The 18,201-nt window shown below is 40.2% G+C and overlaps 1 protein-coding gene across 18 annotated transcripts in view; it reads right to left on the bottom strand.

Moving 5' to 3' along the window:
- Nucleotides 1-2,983: 2,983 nt before the first annotated feature.
- Nucleotides 2,984-18,201, bottom strand: part of CPEB3 (cytoplasmic polyadenylation element binding protein 3) — a 226,383-nt gene continuing 211,165 nt past the window's right edge. For all 18 annotated transcript variants that reach the window (XM_007478808.3, XM_016422704.2, XM_016422730.2 and 15 more), the window contains one exon: nucleotides 2,984-6,950. In XM_007478808.3, the coding sequence (XP_007478870.1) occupies nucleotides 6,723-6,950 (228 nt within the window). In that variant the 3' untranslated portion in view covers nucleotides 2,984-6,722. The remainder of the gene's footprint in view (nucleotides 6,951-18,201) is intronic.

Genomic DNA, 18,201 nt, shown 5'->3' with positions numbered 1-18,201 from the left:
TTTTCTGTGTCTGGAGTGTTCAACAAACTCTCTTTGGAGTCTCCTTCTTTTCCAGTCATGAATGATGCTATCAACTTCCATGGTTGGGAAACAAGAGCATCTGGGTCTCATGTGATCAGAAGAGTTCCTTTCCAATTTTTCCATTCCACGTTTTGAGTTTTCCAACATACTTCAGCTATGAAGGTGATACAACTATTTGAGGGGCTGCTGACAGCCTAAGGGCTTTCTACTCTAGTACCACCTCTCCCTCCTCCTTGAACTTCCACAAGGTCTTTGAGCCTCTAACTCTCATAAAGGCTTCATGAACTCATTTCTAAAGGACTCAAACTCTTGTTTAGCAGGTAGCAAGATAAATTTAAAAAGTTTTTAAAATCTCAAAAATAGGTCTCATGATAAGTCAAAGTACACTGAACTCTGCATACTTACAGTTCCAAGGCATGGCTTAGTTTTTTTGATTATTCCATATGGTTAAGTGCTGCTATAAGAAACTAATTCCATCTCCAAAGGTCCATTTAGTACACACACGCACAGAATGGCCATGTCAGCACAGTGAACTTCTATAGGGAGGGTGGATTTTCAGAAGGCACACATGCTCAAATTAACTTTTGATTTTAAAGAGGAAAGGCAGATAAAATGAGACTGGGGCAGGGGAAGGAGAAGGAAAGTTTAAATGGTTAGTCTCAAGTTTATGCGAGCTAGATGAAATAGATTCTCTTCTAGCCCATTCACTGAAAAGGGTTTGGGGTCCCCCTCCCCACCCCCCCAAAATCAATCACCTTCAAAAGGAACTAGAACAGACACCTTTGGGAAATGAGAGCAAAATTTAGGGGTGGGGAGAGTGGCAAAGGATGACAAGTTATCGGTACTTCATACAACTAGATTTAATAAGTTGTTGTTACAGAAAAAATGAAGTCCAAACTACAAAGGTTAAGCAGCTGTAAGCATTAGCAGACTTGAGCTCCATGTTTCAGTCACAGTACTGCAGTTCCATACAAGCATTAGTCCAAGCCCAAAAGGCAAAAAGCTTAGTAAGGGTTACTAGCAAAAAACAATCTAAGAGAACAGGTAATAAAAGATACAATACATTGAAAATTAGTTGTTAGTTGGAAAACAAGTACAGAGATCTTAGCCGAGAACACTCCAAAAGTTAATGTGCATTGTTTTGACAGCAAAAGTACAAACACCTAATACTTTATACCCCAAAGAACCACGTCCAGGAAAAGAAAACTAGGCAGTGCGAACCCCTTCTTAGCACCCAAGCTTTCTACTTGGTGGCCAAGCATCCTCTTTGGATAAATTTCAACGTCCCAAGAATTACACATCCATCCACTTCCCAACCAAACGTTTACCCATTTGGGGTATAGAGTATGTCATCAGCAGCGATCATAAAATACTCTGTGGTAAGATGGAACACTAGAGTGGCTGAGATAGAGAAGAAGGTTTGGTTTAAAAGAAATAAGGAAAGAAGGGTTATAGGCAGACATATCATACAGACTAGTGTAAGAAGCAACAGTTGTACAGAGAAACCAGTTCTAACAGAAATGACATTTGTACTAGTCTGTGACTAATCTTTCACTCAGACCTTGCAAGTAGAGATGTCACAATACTCAAAGGATTAACATAGGAGCTTTTCCCATTTAAAAGCCGTGTTGTTGCTAATCTAATAGATAAAAAGGAAATTAGCAAAGTGATTTGCTAATTGCATAAATGTACTACATCTTGCTTTAGCCCATGCCTCATTAACAAGCTAAAAAAACACAAGATATAGGCGGAAATCTAAGCATATTCTTTGTAACCACTAAGCGAGAACTTCCCAATTTCCCTTCTTCTGTCCCTAACCACCACTTATTGGTAAATTCATGTAAAATTCCAACCTGGATTACCTAATTGGAGTCAAAATTTTACATTACAACTTGATCTAATCTAGATATTATTTACAAAACTGAATACATAGAGCACACACAATAGCCCACTCTGGACATGCATTTCTCCGAGTTACTGATTACTGCTTGACTCCGTTACTAGTGCGTTATTTAGGAGGCCATCAATGACAGGTAGAAATAACTCGCCTAGATAGAGCAAGTCATTGCATGTTTTGTTTACTCAACACCAGTTTTCTAGTTTAAATAGTTCTTTTTTTTCTGTCAAAATTTTAGATTCCAGGGCTAAGGGCTCCTGCTTTTAGCAGTAGGGTTTAAAAGGAAAGAGGGTCCATATTGGGGGGGGGGGGGGGAAGAGAGAGAGAGAGAGAGAGAGAGAGAGAGAGAGAGAGAGAGAGAGAGAGAGAGAGAGAGAGAGAGAGAGAGAGAGAGAGAGAGAGAGAGAGAGAGAGAGAGAGAGAGAGAGAGAGAGAGAGAGAGAGAGAGAGAGAGAGAGAGAGAGAGAGAGAGAGAGAGAGAGAGAGAGAGAGAGAGAAAGGAAAAAGAGGATCTCAGAAGAAGTGAAGAGGATAAACCATCACGCATGGACACCTGGGACAAATTACATGGAGAAGGGCTGAGATGGTTCAGAGACAGTGGTGCCATGGTCAGGTCATCAATGGGAGGAAGAGAGGTTTGGCCAGGCAATCTGAATTACACAGAATATCAGTGTGAATTCAGCCACTTCCACCTATGAACTGTCCGGGCAGTCGCCACTGGAAGGAAGCTTATGTACAAGATTTGTCTTTGGGGAAAGTGTCCATCCAGCTGGTGGTAAAGAATTGTGGAGTCAGGTGGGACAGGTGAAAGCTCTGGCCCTGGGGGAGGTTGTGTGTGTGTGTGTGTGTGTGTGTGTGTGTGTGTGTGTGTGTGTTTTGGGAGGAATTGGGGAAAGAGGGGTGCTGCCATATATTTCATTTCTTGATTCAAGCCACAGGATTGAGCTGGACCGGTGTTGAATAAATCAACTGTGACCTCCTTGTGAACTGTACTGTGACATCCCTAGTCTCACCCTAAACCATTTTAATAAAGGAAAAGGCTTTTCAAAATATCACACGTTCTGCTCCATTCTGTCTTTTTTATTGCCCGATTATTCATTACATTTCCAATCACTTTACATAACCAGCCATTTATTCATTGTCACCTACTGTAAACCACTTCAGCAAGTTAATACAGAAAGCTTTGCATTTCAAAAAACTAGACACTTTAGTAACAATATTACAAAGGTTTTAGCTTCAAAAATAACCGAAAATGAAAAAAATAAACTTTTAAGGAATTAGCATCATAAAATTAATTTATTCCAAGTAAAAATACAAAATAATATTATGACATTGACCAGATATGAAAGTCCCTCCCAGAAACAACTCTATTAATGATTGAGAAAGCACTCTTTAAAGAAAATACGAAATAAAATGAAAAATATGTAAATATGTTTAATTTTTTTCTTAGCAAAAAATCTTTCTAAAAATAACAATGAAAATTTTTGTCTCAGTACAAAGGCTACATTACTATTGAAAAAATACCAGCATGAAGAAAAGGTACATATTTGACAGTAGAAAAATGATTTCAGTGAATCACAATGTCTAAAGTTTGCAATGAAAATAAATCTGCAATAAAGATTTATGCCTTTTTTCTTTTCTTTTTTTTCTATTTTTTATACAAACAGTACAAACAGTATTGCACATAACAACAAATAGTCGAGGTTAGGTTATAGCCTTCAAAAAAACAAGTTCAAGTCTCACACCAAGGAATGGCCAAGGCAGGCCTGTAGGACCCCAGGCGCTTCTCAGGCAAGTTACAGTTCAGAACACCTTTTGTGGATTTTTTTAAAAAATAATTTTTTTTGAAGGACCCTCTCTTTTAATATAACATTAACAACTCGGGGGGGGGGCACACTTATTTACAAACAAAAGGGAACATGTTATAATTTAATAAACTAAAAAAGTTCTTTTTAAAAAAATACAAACAGAAGAACTCTTTCACAATTCTGGTCAGTCGTGCATAATCAACGCTTGATTAGAAATATACAAATTAAGGGAAAATATTTTTCATCGTCTATTCACAGCTCTCAGCACCAAATGGAGTTTATTTTCAACCTATTCTCCACAACAATGTTGAACTCAACTCTATGCTGTACGTCTTCCAGCTTTCTCTCTGGCGGGGTGATTTTAGTATGAGAAAGAGGGGTGTATCTTCAAAAAGTTTTGCTCCTTCCACACAACTAGGTAGGTTTCTGTAGGTTAGATAGGATCTTTAATATTATAGTTATAAAGCTCTAACTTCTTCATTTTCAAAAAAAAATCGCAAATAAGCATGAAAAAATAAAGTTACCCATCTGTTAAATCATTTTTTCTTGCAGAATTAAATTAATATATATTTTTTCTGAATAAACTTACTTAGAAAATATCATTTTCTTTCCTATATTTCAAAATTGAGGTATTGCAAAGGATCATGTCAGCCAGAAAGCATGCCTTTTTCCTTAAAAAGAAAAAAAATCACCAGCCAACTGTTGGAAACTGTCTAGATACCAAAGGTAGTAAGTAGTGCATAACAAAAAATCTCACAGATGAAAACCAAAACAAAACAAAACCAAAAGATGACACAGAAACACAGACATGTACACACACACACACACACACACACACACACACAACCTCTGGGGTCACAAAGAGCAATACTGCCCACAAACCCAGAAATTACGCCCAAAAAGGAGAATTATAAGAAGCATTTGAAATTCATCAAATCAAACCAAAACAAAACCAAAACAAAAAAACACAAACAAAAACTTTTTTTTAAAACTTTTTAAAAAAACAATCCACGGCATGTAAACCAATAATCAGAACTGAACATTGGAGGAACAAAAAGCCGCAGAAACTCAAGACAGAAAAGGACATCACAGCGGCACGTGCAACGACACAGTGACGGAAAGTCTATTCTGCAGTGTCATAGCCAGTCAGATTGTCCCCAGAATCGCAACAGAGAGAAGGAAGAAGAGAAAAGAATGTTGACAGATTTTTCGCAATCGTCAGTACACTATGTGTGTCTAGAGATGACTGTCGGCAGCCCTGCAGTGCATGCTAAAAAAATGTCCACCGCCGTGTGAGCAGGTCTGAATCGGATTCAAGCTTCGCAGGATTTCCGTTTCGGGGAATTCTAAGAAGTGAATTTCACAGCCGGAAGCCCGTCTCCTCGGGGCCACCGTCCCGTGGGCAGACATTTCTTTAGCATCACCTTCTCCCCCGCTTTCTGAAAATGGACCGAGTTTGTCGATCTGACAAGTTTAGCTCTATAGACTGTATAGGTTATATATAGATTCCTAGTGTATGTAAGCTAATATGAGCTCTTTGGTTTTCCGGACAAGATCTTAAGCTATGTAAAATGGTACAAGCATTAGGAGATTGTAACTAAGAGCTCACATGTTCATTAATATACCAGTTACGGACTGTCCAATTTGTTAATGTCTGACACAGAGGCTTTAAACAGTTAAGTTTGATCACAGTTAGACATAATCACTTTACTATATAAAATAAATTGCACAATATATAGATTTATATATATATGTATATATATAACAGAGCACCGCAAAGTACTTCATCTACCATCCACAAATTTGCTTGAAGAATATCCTACATCTAGGTTTAATAGTAGTTGTGATATAGGTCATTCTGTTAGGGGCTGTTCTTAATTTCGTTAAGTATTCCTTTACCGAGGCATGCTTTCCTCCAGTCGACAACCAATTCTTTGGAGAAAAAAAAAAACAGAAGAAAAAAAACACACCCCAAACCGTGGTGGTTGTGTTTTGTCTCTTTAAAGGAGTATTTTGTAGCCTACGTAGATTCTTAATTTGTGCACCGTGGGCAAGTTTTATACTAGACGTTAGATATAAAATTTATTGCATGCAGCAACCTGATTAAGTAAACATGCAGTCAAAAGTATTGACCCTCCTCGGAAGCTTCCTGTCGGTGTGTGCGGATCTCTCCTTCCATCAGCGGTCGCTATCTCTAACTCACAGGACAGACGTGTGGGGTGGGGTGGTTTCATTCGATCGCTACCCTAGCTTGAATAGAGTATTATGGTACGAACAATACCATTTTCATAGCAGCCAAAGCTATTGCAGCATCATTTAGATAACACTAAAAGATCTAACCGAAATCCTCAGCAGAACAAAAGTCCCCAAAAGGGGGAGGGGGGAGAACAAAATCAAAGATACAGCTTATGAGGTAACATCCTTATAAGTCGAAATGGAGAGCAACTAAAGGCTTTTTTTTTTTCTTGAAGGGTTAGTTTTACTCTAAATGACCCAAACTAAGGATTGCTGAACATCAGTGAGGTTGTTGCTACATCTGCCACCTACTTTTGTGAGGATTACCTTTGGTAAGTCATCTTCTAGGGGGCAACGCTAAAGTTTCTGAAAATAAGTGCATGCTCTGGTTTCAAAAATAAGAACAATCAGAATTCTACAAAAGAAAATTGTCATCACAAACACCGGCCCGAGGGAGGCCGATGAGAATGGCAGTCTACAAATTGTCACTAGTGACAAGTCTTGGGTGAGAATTAAGGTACCAAGCAGACAATGGGGGAGTCAAAGTGCGAGCCAGGACAGTTACACTCTGCAGGTTTGCATTATACCGGACACTGAGTTCAGTAATATGACTGTAAATAATAATAATAAAAAAGACCCATTTCTTCTTTAAAGTCGAGAACGAATGCACAGATTTCCAGAACACTCTAAGCCCAGAGGCAGCCGCTCTTTTCCCTCCAAGTTATCTACTCCAGTACTTGTGGCTGAGCTAGGCGCTGGACTCAGCTCCAGCGGAAGGGGACGTGGCGGGGGCGGTCTCCCCCCTCCTTCACCAGTGGCTTGTGGAACTCCCGCCCAGCCCGGGAGTGGATGCTGGCCCAGCAGTATTCACAGTAATACTGCAGACAGGTGACGTTGGCACAGAAAAAGGGAGCGAACTTGCCACCGCAGCGGGTGCCCTGGCATTCATCGCACATCTGATCATCCAGCACGTATGGCTTCACTTCCACCTGGGGCAGAGAAGGAAAGGAGGGGTCAGTTTGCACCAATGGTCTCGCTTCCGAGACACCAGTAACAGAGGGATGCTCTCTCTTTTCTTTCTTTTTTAAAATTAAACCCTTACCTTCTGCCTTAGAAGCAAAACCAAGGGTCGATTCCAAAGCAGAAGAGGGGCAAAGGAGGTGAAGGGACTTGGCGAGGGTCCCAGGCCACACATGAAGCCAGGACGGCCCCTCTCCAGCCCTGGCTCCATCCACAGAGTCACCTCTTTCCCCAGTGGGATGTTCTTTCAAGCGATGCAGGCTAACACTGGAAAAAAGGTGCCTCCACATCAGAGGTGGAGGACAATTCTATTTCATTCCACAAATGCATCTAGTGCCTATTCCAGGTGAAAGTCACAGTGCTGAGAACACCAGGACAAAAGTGAAATCTACTGGTCAGTGGAGGACAGGCACACAAACAGAACTTCAATGCAAAGGAAAGAGAATTCAAAGGACAGATCCAAAGTATTAGGGAGCAGTTAGGAGGGGGGTGATGACTTTTGGCCCATTAGGAGGCAAAGGCTGGGGGGGACTTCACAGAGTGTGTGGAATATGAGGAAGGAACAGAGAGGAGGAGGTGGGAGTCCATTCGAGATGTAGGGGACACAAGCCAAAGGCACGGAAATAGAAAATAGCTAGATGGGGGCAGGATTGAAAATTGTATAATTTGGCTGGAATGTAAATGGCAGAATATGTAAAAGGGTTGTGGTATGAGAGGAGGTTGGACAAATAGGATCCTGAATGTGAGACTCAGTTCATAATTTATACCCACACCCACACCCCAGAGAATAGACAGGAGTCCAACACAGTGCCCCCCTCCACTGCTTCAAACATAAGAATTTGGCCCAATTCCATTATAGATGCATGCTACATTCAAGGCTCTACTTTACAAAACACTTTCTTCACAAGGGTCCTGTCTCAGAAGTAATTACAGTATCACTTTCATTTTGTAGATGAGGAAACATTTAGGGAGAGATTGTCATTTCCTCAAGAACCAGGACTAGACCCTCAAAACTCCTACTTTCACTCTAGGACTCCTTTCATCATATTGTGCTCTGTTCTGTGAACATGGGATTGGTCCCGTTGGGTCAGAGCCACAGCCCACCTAGTCTAGTATTCTTTCTGAGAAGAAAAAGGGCACCAAAGAAGGGAAAAGGGAACTCTTTAAAGTTATCCCCAGTCATTTCCTGAAGAGCCCATTTAAAAATATATAAATGTGCAGAAATTATCCCCCCAACTAGGCTATGAGTTCTTTGAGAACAGATGGTTTTCGTCCTTTTTTGCCAATGTTTAGCTTAGTACCTGGCACATAGTAGGTGCTTAAATACTTGTTAATAGCTAATATTTCTATAGCTCCTGCTATGTGCCCAGCACAATGCTAAGCACTTGACAATTATTATATCATTTGATCCTCACAACAACCCTGTGAGGTAGGTGCTATTGTTTCTCCCATTTTATAGATGTGGGGAATGAGGCAGAGATTGGTTAGCTAAATTCCAAGTCTAGAGGCTGCTCTAGCCATTGCACTACCTAGTTGTCTCTGCTACACAGGTGACTACACTGACTAACTGAAATATCTCTTGAACGTAGCAAAACAACCCACTGAACCATTATTGATTGATCAAGCGATTGAAATATTTCTAAAATACAGTAAAATAACCCATTCTATTGTTGGGATAACAAGTCCTATAAGTTTCTCCAGCTTTGTAAACTTATACTTCTAATTTTAGTAAAGTAGGATCTAGTAAACTAGTCTGTGTTCACCACATCGACACTCTTCTTTGGTTTTAATGGCTTATGTCATAACTGCTTTGAATTTTGTTGTTATTGTTCAGTGTTTCAGTCATACTTTGTGACCGCATGTGAGGTTCTCTTGGCAAAAATACTGGAGTGGTTTGCCATTTCCTTCTTTGGCTCATTTTACAGACAAGCAAACTGAGGCAAACAGAGTTAAGTGACTCGCCTGGTGTCTGAGGCCAGATTTTAAATCAGGAACATAAGTCTTTCTGAATTCATGTCCAGCACTCTATTCACTGCATCACCTAGCTGCTTTTATATTTATTTATTTATTCCATATTGAAAATCCTTGGGTTCTAGCTCTAGTTCAGCTATATCCTGGCTGTGACTATGGGCAAGTCCATTCGCCTCATGAGCTTCTATTTCTTCAACTGTAAAATGGGGGTGTCTGAGTCGGGAAGAGACCTCAGTGTTATCAAATTTCTATGGGACCAAGAATCTCTTCTATATCATCTCCAGCAAGTACTCACAGAGCTTTCGCTTTTCTGACTTTTCTCCACCATATCCCAGGAATTACTGGGAAAACATCATCCTGCAAGCTCGCATTAGCACCTCATCCATGACCCTGGTGTCTCTCTGATTGGAGGATGGTGCAGTTAAGCCTCCATTTAAGGAGAAAATTCCAGTCAGACATTCCTCATTTCTCACCAGGCTGCATTATTTGGGGCTTCTCTGAGGAACTTCTCTACCCTGCCCCCAAGAAGTTCATTATTGGGATACTCCAGCATCCTATAAAGATTCCATCCTTGGCATTTCCCTGACTGGAGGCTGGAATCATGAACTTCAAAGTCAGGATTAGAACACTTCCTATTTCTTACCTGGTTGTACTACTTCAGGGCTTCTCTAACTTTCCCTCCATGTCTCCACTCAGGTACCTTCCCCTCCCCACTCTCCTCCTCAACCCTACAACCCTGTTTTATGGCTCCTCTTGTGTTTTGTCCTTCTCCATTAGATTGTAAATTTCTGGAGAGCAGGGGCTATCCTTTTTTAAAAAACCTTTACATTCTATTCTTGTATCAATTCTAAGACAGAAGAGTGGCAAGGGCTAGGCAATTGGGGTTAAGTGACTTGTATGAGGTCAGATTTGAACCCAGGTCCTCTTGTTGCCAAGGTCAGGGCTCTGCCTAGGTCCCTAGGGCTATGTTTTCTGTGTATTTGTATCCCAAGTGTTTGGCAGAGTGCCTAAAACACAGAAGGTGCTTGATACATTTTTACTAACCAATTGACTTCCATTTAAAGTTTCCTCAAGTGAGAAGGAACCCAGTATCTCCCAATACAATCCATTCCTCTTCTCGAAAGCTTTAAACAACAAACACCCAAACCCCTTCTCTGTGACAGATGCCCTTGTGAGTTTGGAACCAGGGGAAATCTTCTCCACCTCAGATGTACCACTTTCATGAAGTTTCTTTCCTTTCTCAGAATCTCAAAGCACCTGGTACCTTTCAAACTAGTCTAAACTATGAGATTATTCCTATATATATGACACTGTGTTATATATTCGTATTTTGTTCCTATTTCTCTTGCTAAACTGTCACCTCCATGACGGTAGGGACCAGGTTTTCATTGGCCTTTAAATCCCCTTAGGACCATTATAGCACTCTGCACACTGTAGAGACATAATAAATGGCTACTGAATGAAGGAGTGATTAGCCGTCTCCTTGGCTGATGGCACTGTCAGTTCAGTCACTGCGGTTTAGCCTCTACCTTTCTGAGAGTTCTCTGACCCTGCCTTTCTGTCTCGTCTCTCTAAGAATGTGCATCATGTTGTCTTGTTTTGCATTCCCTTGGATTCTCGCCTCAGGAGAAGATCAGTTTAGGCTTTTTATTTCCCCTAAAGTCTAAAATGCTGAATGAAGAACTGGAAAGTACCAAAAACTGATTTCCCCCCCTATTTTCCACATGCTTTCCATATGTGCCACCATGAACTGTGTGAACTCATTCTTTGAGAGCATCATGTGTTGGAGCAATGTCACTTTTTTTCCTGTGCAGATTTCTTACAGAACTTGGCATACATGGTAGGAAACTGCTTATTTAACCATTAAAAAGTTTTGTTATAGTATTTTATTATTATATCACATTTATTTCCTGAAAATCAGCCTCCTCCTTCCTATTTTATTAGTTTATTTTGTAAATTGTACTCTTTAAGGGGCAAAGCTCTTTGAGGTTCTGATAGTTAACTATGACTGCCCCTTGATTCATAGATGATCTGATCCTATAAGATTTTAGCTATCTTTCCTCCCATTGAAATCAAATTACCACAGGCAACACTCTTCTAGAAATGTCCAAGAAACAATCTGAAGGACTTTATGACAAAGAATGCTATCCACCTCCAGAGAACAAACTGTTGACGTTAGATGCAGATCAAAGTGGATTATCTTCCATATTAGTTTATTTATAGTTTTATTTTGGGGTTTTGCTTTTATATGAGTATTCTCTTATAACAATGACTAATATGGAAGTATGTTATGTTGAATCTAGATTAAATTACTTGCCATCTACAAGAAGGGGGAGGAAAGGAAAGGAGGGAGACAATTTGGATCTTATAATTTTGGAAAATGTTAAAAATTGTTATTGGGAAAAGAAAATATCTTTGAATTAAAAAAATAGAAATCTCCAAGAAGGAACCATGGGAAGGCAGAGATGCAGTTAAATCACAAAACTAGGGAATGTTCATCAAAAATGATGACACTAAGGTTCTAGTCAAATCCAGCTGCTCACAGAAACACCTCCAGCAAAGAGCAAAAAATGAAACAATGACTCCCACAAAACTAGGGGAGAACCAACAAACTCTGCCATCTAACTGAAGATTTCACAGACCCACCAGAAACTGCAGGTGCTCTGGACTGTAGGGCTCAGAAGCCAACAAGATCTCCATTAAATGAGATCTAAAAATAGGTAGATTCTAACCTTAGCCTATCAGAGCTGCGGGATGAGACAGAGCCTGGTAGATACTTATTGGCGGATAATGATTACTCAGAGACACAGAGATGGTGCAAAGGTGTCTAGTTAGTCCAAATCATGACTTGTTATTGTCATCTCTGACTGTCCTTCCAGAGGCTGTCAAGCAAAACCAATCCCTGGCTAGTGACAAAGATGGAGAAACCGACCTCCTAATACATTTGAATTTGAATGGCAAGAACTAGTTTCTTAAATTCCTGTTTGGAAAATTGATAAACTTTTTTTACATACTAGCTTTAAAAAAATCATACTGCCCAGCACTAGTTGAGTGATGAATCACCATCGCGCTTAACTGCAAGTTTGCCGCAACTCATCGTCTATAGCTAACACATTCATATCATATAGTCTGCTCTATGCCAGGCTTGTATAGCTAAGCCATATTAGCTAGTTCCTCCCTGCTGCCTCCCATTTGACAAATCCCTGGTGGCAAAGTCAATCCCAAATTAACTCTTTTCTCCCTGATATTTCTGTCTAGTTTACTTTTGTAAAAACATGAGGGAAGAAGATTCTCCTGCATCATTTTGACATTATAAAGGGAGAAAGGAAGGCAACATGCATTTATTAAACTGCTACTATTTGTCAGGCACTGTGGTACATGACAATTGTTACCTCATTTTATTCTTGCCACAATTTTATTCTTGCACAATTTATTCTTTTTCTCATCTTATAGTTGAGGAAATTGAGGCAGAGGTGAAGTGACTTGTCCAGGGTAACATAGCAGTAAGTGTCTAGGGCTGCACTTTAACTCAGGTCTCCCTGATTCCAGAACTAGTACTCTATCTACTGTGTGCCCTAGCTGTGGATAATGTGAACGTCAAATATAAATGAAGTAGGACCACCCCCCCCCCATCTGGGAAATGATGATAAAGATGATACCTAGTTTAGTTCCTTCAGGAATAGGAAATTTCTTCTAAATTAGGAGGTCAAAATGCAAAAAATATTAGGGAGTTAACTACATGGCTTAATCTGATTCTCCAAAGTTTTGATTATTTAGAAATGGTTCCTTGCAATCATCCTTGTTTTCTACTTATAACTCTCCGACCCAATACAGTGTTGACAAGCCACCGTAGTTGGGCAAGTCTAACTCGGTTCTGCCCTCTGAACTGTGGACTCATATAATAGAGATGGACAGAACCAACTAGCTATTAGAACTAGGTAGCATGACAGTTAACTATATAGTTGCTAAGTAATGACATCCGGGGCATCCTTATAGGATTTGACCTTGTTGAGAGAAAAAGGCTTGCCATAATGGGAACAAGTATGTTTTCTGAACAACAACAAAAAAAATTTTAAGCCTTTACCTTCCATCTTAGAATCAATACTGTGTATTGGCTCCAAGGCAGAAGAGTGGTAAAGGCTAGGCAATGGGGGTTAAGTGACTTGCCCAGGGTCACACAGCTGGGAGATGTCTGAAGCCAAGACTTGAACCTAGGACTTCCCATCTCTAATTTCCTATTCCTGAAGGCTACCCAGCTGCTCCCCTGAGCAAAAATTTAAAAGGTGCTTTGGCAATCACTAACACTAGAAATTTTTGCCCTAAAAGTTCTAAAAAGACAATTTCAAAATGACCAAAAGTAATAACCTATATTTATTTGGAACAGAACCAAGAATCCTGATATTCAGGAAACACATAAGATATTTGGAAATTTAAAGAAAACCTGAGAAAATAGCTTTTGCTTAGTAATGTAGGCAGGGCTTTCCAGACCTGGTAAGGTCAACACAATACTATTTTCAATGCCACCAATCCACATGACTCTCCTGCATCCCTACACCATAATGTTTTTTGACACACCATTTAGGGCAATTCAAAAAAGTCATTAGGAGTGGTGATTTTTGTTTTTTTTTCTAAACCATTTTTCTTGTTTGGATATAGCAAACAATGTAACTAAGGGACGCAGGACTTAGAGTTCTAGGCTTGGAATCACAGAGAACTGAGCTCTAATTATGCCATGGTAGGTATGTGGCAAAACCTCACCCAGCCTCACTTTCCTTGGCTGGTCTCCTGATTTCACATCTAATGTTCTTTTCATAGGCTATGCTATCTCTCAGATGAAACCTGAATCTGTCCTGGACAAGCAGCTTTCCCTCTCCTGTGACACTTTCACTCGAATGCTGCCACCTTAGAATTTCTCTTAAGTCTGCATTAGTCATTAAAGTGACTAATAATACCTGTTTCTTCTTGATCTTCAGAATTCCAAATTTAAAAGATCAAGGTAAAATCTTTTATCAAGAAATATTGGTAGGGGGAAGCTGGGTAGCTCAGTGGATAGAGAGCCAGGCCTAGAGATGAGAGATCCTAGGTTCAAGTCTTGGCTTCAGATACTTCCCAGCTGTGTGACCCTGGTCAAGTCACTTGACCCTCATTGCCTGACCCTTACCACTCTTCTGCCTTGGAGCCAATACATAGTATTGATTCCAAGATGGAAGGTAAGGGTTTAAAAAAAAAAAAGAAACATTGGTAGTATTATGGCTGGAATATATCAAAATACATTTAATTAATTAACCTAATTGATGCCAGTATAAGACATGTTTTCAACGTAGAAAAGAAGGTTCCATACATCAGATTAACAGAAGCACTTTTTGTGGTAGCAAAAGGCCTAGAACCAATGTGGATTCCCCTTAATTAGGGAATGGCTGAACACACTGAGATAACACAATGAGAAAAAAAAATGGAATATTGCTGTGCCATAAGAAAGTTAATGTGAAAAATTCAGAAAAAACATGGGAAGACTCATATGACAATGTAGATTGAAGTGGGTAGAACCAAGAAAATAACATAAACAGTGATATATCAAACAAATAAATGAAAATAGTCAAACTCAGATAAATTGGGACTAGTTCATCTTGGTCTGGAAGAACAGATGATTGGAGAACAATTTGGAACAATGTCCATACCCTTAGATCCAGCAATACCACTAGTAGGTCTGTATCCCTAAGAGATCAAAGGAAAAGGAAAAGGACTTATATGTACACAAACTTTTACAGTAGCTCTTTTTGTGGTTACAAAAGAATTGGAAATTGAAGAGATACCCATCGATTGAGGAATGGCTGAACAAGTACTGATATATAAATGTGATGAAATGCTATGGTCCTATAAGAAATGATAAGACTTCAGGAAAATCTAGAGAGACCTATATGAACTAATCATGCAGAGTGAAGTGAGCAGAACCAGAACAGTAACAGCAAGAGTGTAACAATGATCCTCTGTGAAAGCCTTAACTATTCTAATCGATAGAATGATCCAATATAGTTCCAAGGGACTCACAAAGAAAAAATGCTATCTACACTCAGAGGGAGAACTTAGGAGCTCTGAGCACAGATTGAAGTATATTTCCCACTTACTTAAATTTTCTTATTTTTTTTTGCAACATGGCTAGTATGGAAATATGTTTTGCATTACTTCACATGCATAACTGATATATGTCATATTGCATGCCTTCTCAATGGGTAGGGTAGGGGTTAGAGAGAGGAAGAGAATTGGGAACTCAAAAAATTTTTAAATAAAATAAATAAATCATTAAAAAAATTACAAAACACACTTCCCTCCCCTTAGTGAAGTGGGAGATGCTGGATGCAGAATATTGCAAATCCTCTTAGATCATTTTTTTAAACTGATTTTCTTAGTTAGAGAGGAAGGCCCAAAGGGCCATGAAGTATCATTGAATGAATGTGATTTTTAAGAATAAGAGGCAATAAGAAGATTGAAATTTGAAAACATAATGAATCTAGATCCTTCTCTCAGCTGTTAGCTGGCCTGACCTTGCATGGCTCAACCAGAATGGCGTGAGGGTACATCAGGGACTGGCTGGTTTCCTTGTTAGACTCCTGGCTACAGAAGAATCCTATCATGTCACTAAAGTGACAGCTAAGCAGAGAAGCAGCAACAACTTTTTGCTTATCTCATTGACCTCTTATGAGAACAACTATGAGAACAAAAGTTCTAAATTTGCCTCTGGGTGTTCTCATAATAAAAACATTTGGAAGCCTAGGGGAATGGGGCACAGCAGTTCAGAAATAGTAGAGAGGGAACAACAAGGAAATAAGACAAGGTTGGAAGGAGTTGCTCAAATTAGATTTTTGAAGAAGAGAACTCGTCCAGCCTCTCTGATTAAATTGCTCTGGAAAAAATAAATGTGTGGTACAAACCACACACCCATTAGCTTATTCCAGATTTTCTCTGCTCACACCAAGCCCAAATCTGCTTCCTTGTAACTTCTACCAAGGAGTGGGTGCTCCTTCTGCTCTAGAAAGAGATTCTGCCCTTCTCGTTATTCTCCTGGTGTCCTCTCCTTACTAATCTTACCCTGGAACCTAGAGCAACCGAGCACCAAAACAATCAGACTGATACTCTAGGATTAACTCAACGCCATCCAATTCAATAAGCACTTAGTCACTTCTTGGGGACAAATACAGGGTGGGACAATGAAGTCAGAGAACAAAGTCTGAATTCTAATTCAGACACTTAGTAGCTATATGAATCCCAGTTTCTCCTCATATTAGAGGGCATCTCTAAGGTCCTTTTCCTCTCTAAATCTATGATCCTATGACCCTAAGGCACTGTAGGTACCTTGATGCTGGGAATACAAAAATAAAGATAGTGCCAGAGAACTTACATTCTATTAGCAGGAAACAACATGTACAGAGGTAAGAAAACACAAGATATGCAGAAAACATATTTGGGGGATAAGGCATGGAGTTGATACTAACAAATGGAGGAAAATTAAAAAAGGTCTCATGTAGGAGTCAACTCTTGAACAATGCTAGAGATTCTAAGAAGTGGAGGTGAGGAAAAAGAATGTTCTAGGCATGGGGACAGCCTGTACAAAGGCAGTTAGGCTAAACACACAATTTCCTCAGTGGGAAAAAGCCAGCACAACAATTTGTTTAAAATATGAAGTGTATAAAGAGGAACAATGAGTAATTCATCTTAGAAATACAGAATGGAGTCAGGGTGTCAAAAAACTGAAAGCCAGAGGAGCTGGTATTCTACCCTAGAGACACTAGGGAGCCAGTGAGCCTACTTGAGCAAGGGAATGACATGGTCAGACTGGTGCATCAGACAGCTGGATGGAACACGGATTGGAGCAAACTGGGGATGAAAGTAAGGAGATTAATGGAAATTTTGTTGAGTAGTCTAGGTAATGATAAGAGTTTAAACCAAGGGGATGGCTGTGAGGAGAGGGAAGGAGAGGGAGAGGGAGAAGGAAAAGGAGAGGGAGAGGGGGAGAGAGAGAGAGAGAGAGAGAGAGAGAGAGAGAGAGAGAGAGAGAGAGAGAGAGAGAGAGAGAGAGAGAGAGAGAGAGAGAGAGAGAGAGAGAGAGAGAGAGAGAGAGAGAGAGAGAGAGAGAGGGAGGGAGGGAGGGAGAGAGAGAGGGAGGGAGGGAGAGAGAGAGAGAGAGAGAGAGAGAGAGAGAGAGAGAGAGAGGGAGGGAGAGAGAGAGAGGGAGGGAGAGAGAGAGAGGGAGGGAGGGAGGGAGGGAGGGAGGGAGAGAGAGAGAAGAGAGGGAGAGGGAGGTAGGGAGGGAGGGAGAAAACAAATGTGAGAAGTCACACATGCAGAAACTACACTTGGAAACTTATGAACTATGAAAAGTGATCATCAGAAGCATGAAGAGTCAATGATGACCCCCAGGAAGCAATCCTGGGGCACTCTGAGAATTCACAGAATCATAGATTTAGCCCTGGCAAGGGATCTCATAAGCAATTGAGTCCAATTTCCTCATTTTACAGATGAAGAGATGAGGTGGAGTGAAGTGATGTGCTTTTCCCAGTCACAGTAACAGGCAGGGGCAAGGGCAGGATTAAAACTTTGGTCTTCTGACTCTAGAGCCAGTGAGAGCAGGAGGAAAATGGATGATGGCAACTCCTTGCTAACTTTTCACAGCATCAGTGGGGCCCTCAACAGCAACAGTCAGTTCAGGAAGAGGATGGGTTGAGATATGGTGAGTCTGAGATACCTATGGCACACATCCACATAGAACTGTCCACTGGGCATTTGTCATTACCAAATGGTCATGTAGAGTGGAGTCATCTGCACAGTGGAAGTTGTTGCCCTCATGCTGAGAGTATAAAAAGAAGAGAAACGGGGGTTCAGGATAGATCCATATGGTAGAAGGAACCAGAACAAAAGACTAAGAAGGCTCAGACACACAGGTGTAGAACCAGGAGAACAGAATGTCACTGTTCACTACAAATATATTTAGCTATCCTCAGATAGGAGGATAAACAAATGTTTACTGGGCATGTTGAGAATGAAAAATGGTCATGTTCGAGGTTTCTCCATTTAGATGATCTCATCTACTGCATTAGAAAAATCTTTCTCTCAATTTATCAGAAGGGAAAACATTTATTTGGGGTCACAAAGAACACCACACATAAGAGCTTTAACATCTTCTACATTCTCTTGGCATCATGGTTAAAAATACCATTAGAACAGTTAGGAAAATTATGGATGCCCCCTTGGCCT

This window comes from Monodelphis domestica, chromosome 1 (genome assembly GCF_027887165.1).
Source record: "Monodelphis domestica isolate mMonDom1 chromosome 1, mMonDom1.pri, whole genome shotgun sequence".
NCBI classification, from domain to species: Eukaryota; Metazoa; Chordata; class Mammalia; order Didelphimorphia; family Didelphidae; genus Monodelphis; species Monodelphis domestica.
Note: the sequence above shows the minus strand (reverse complement) of the source record. Positions and strands in the feature narration are given on the sequence as shown.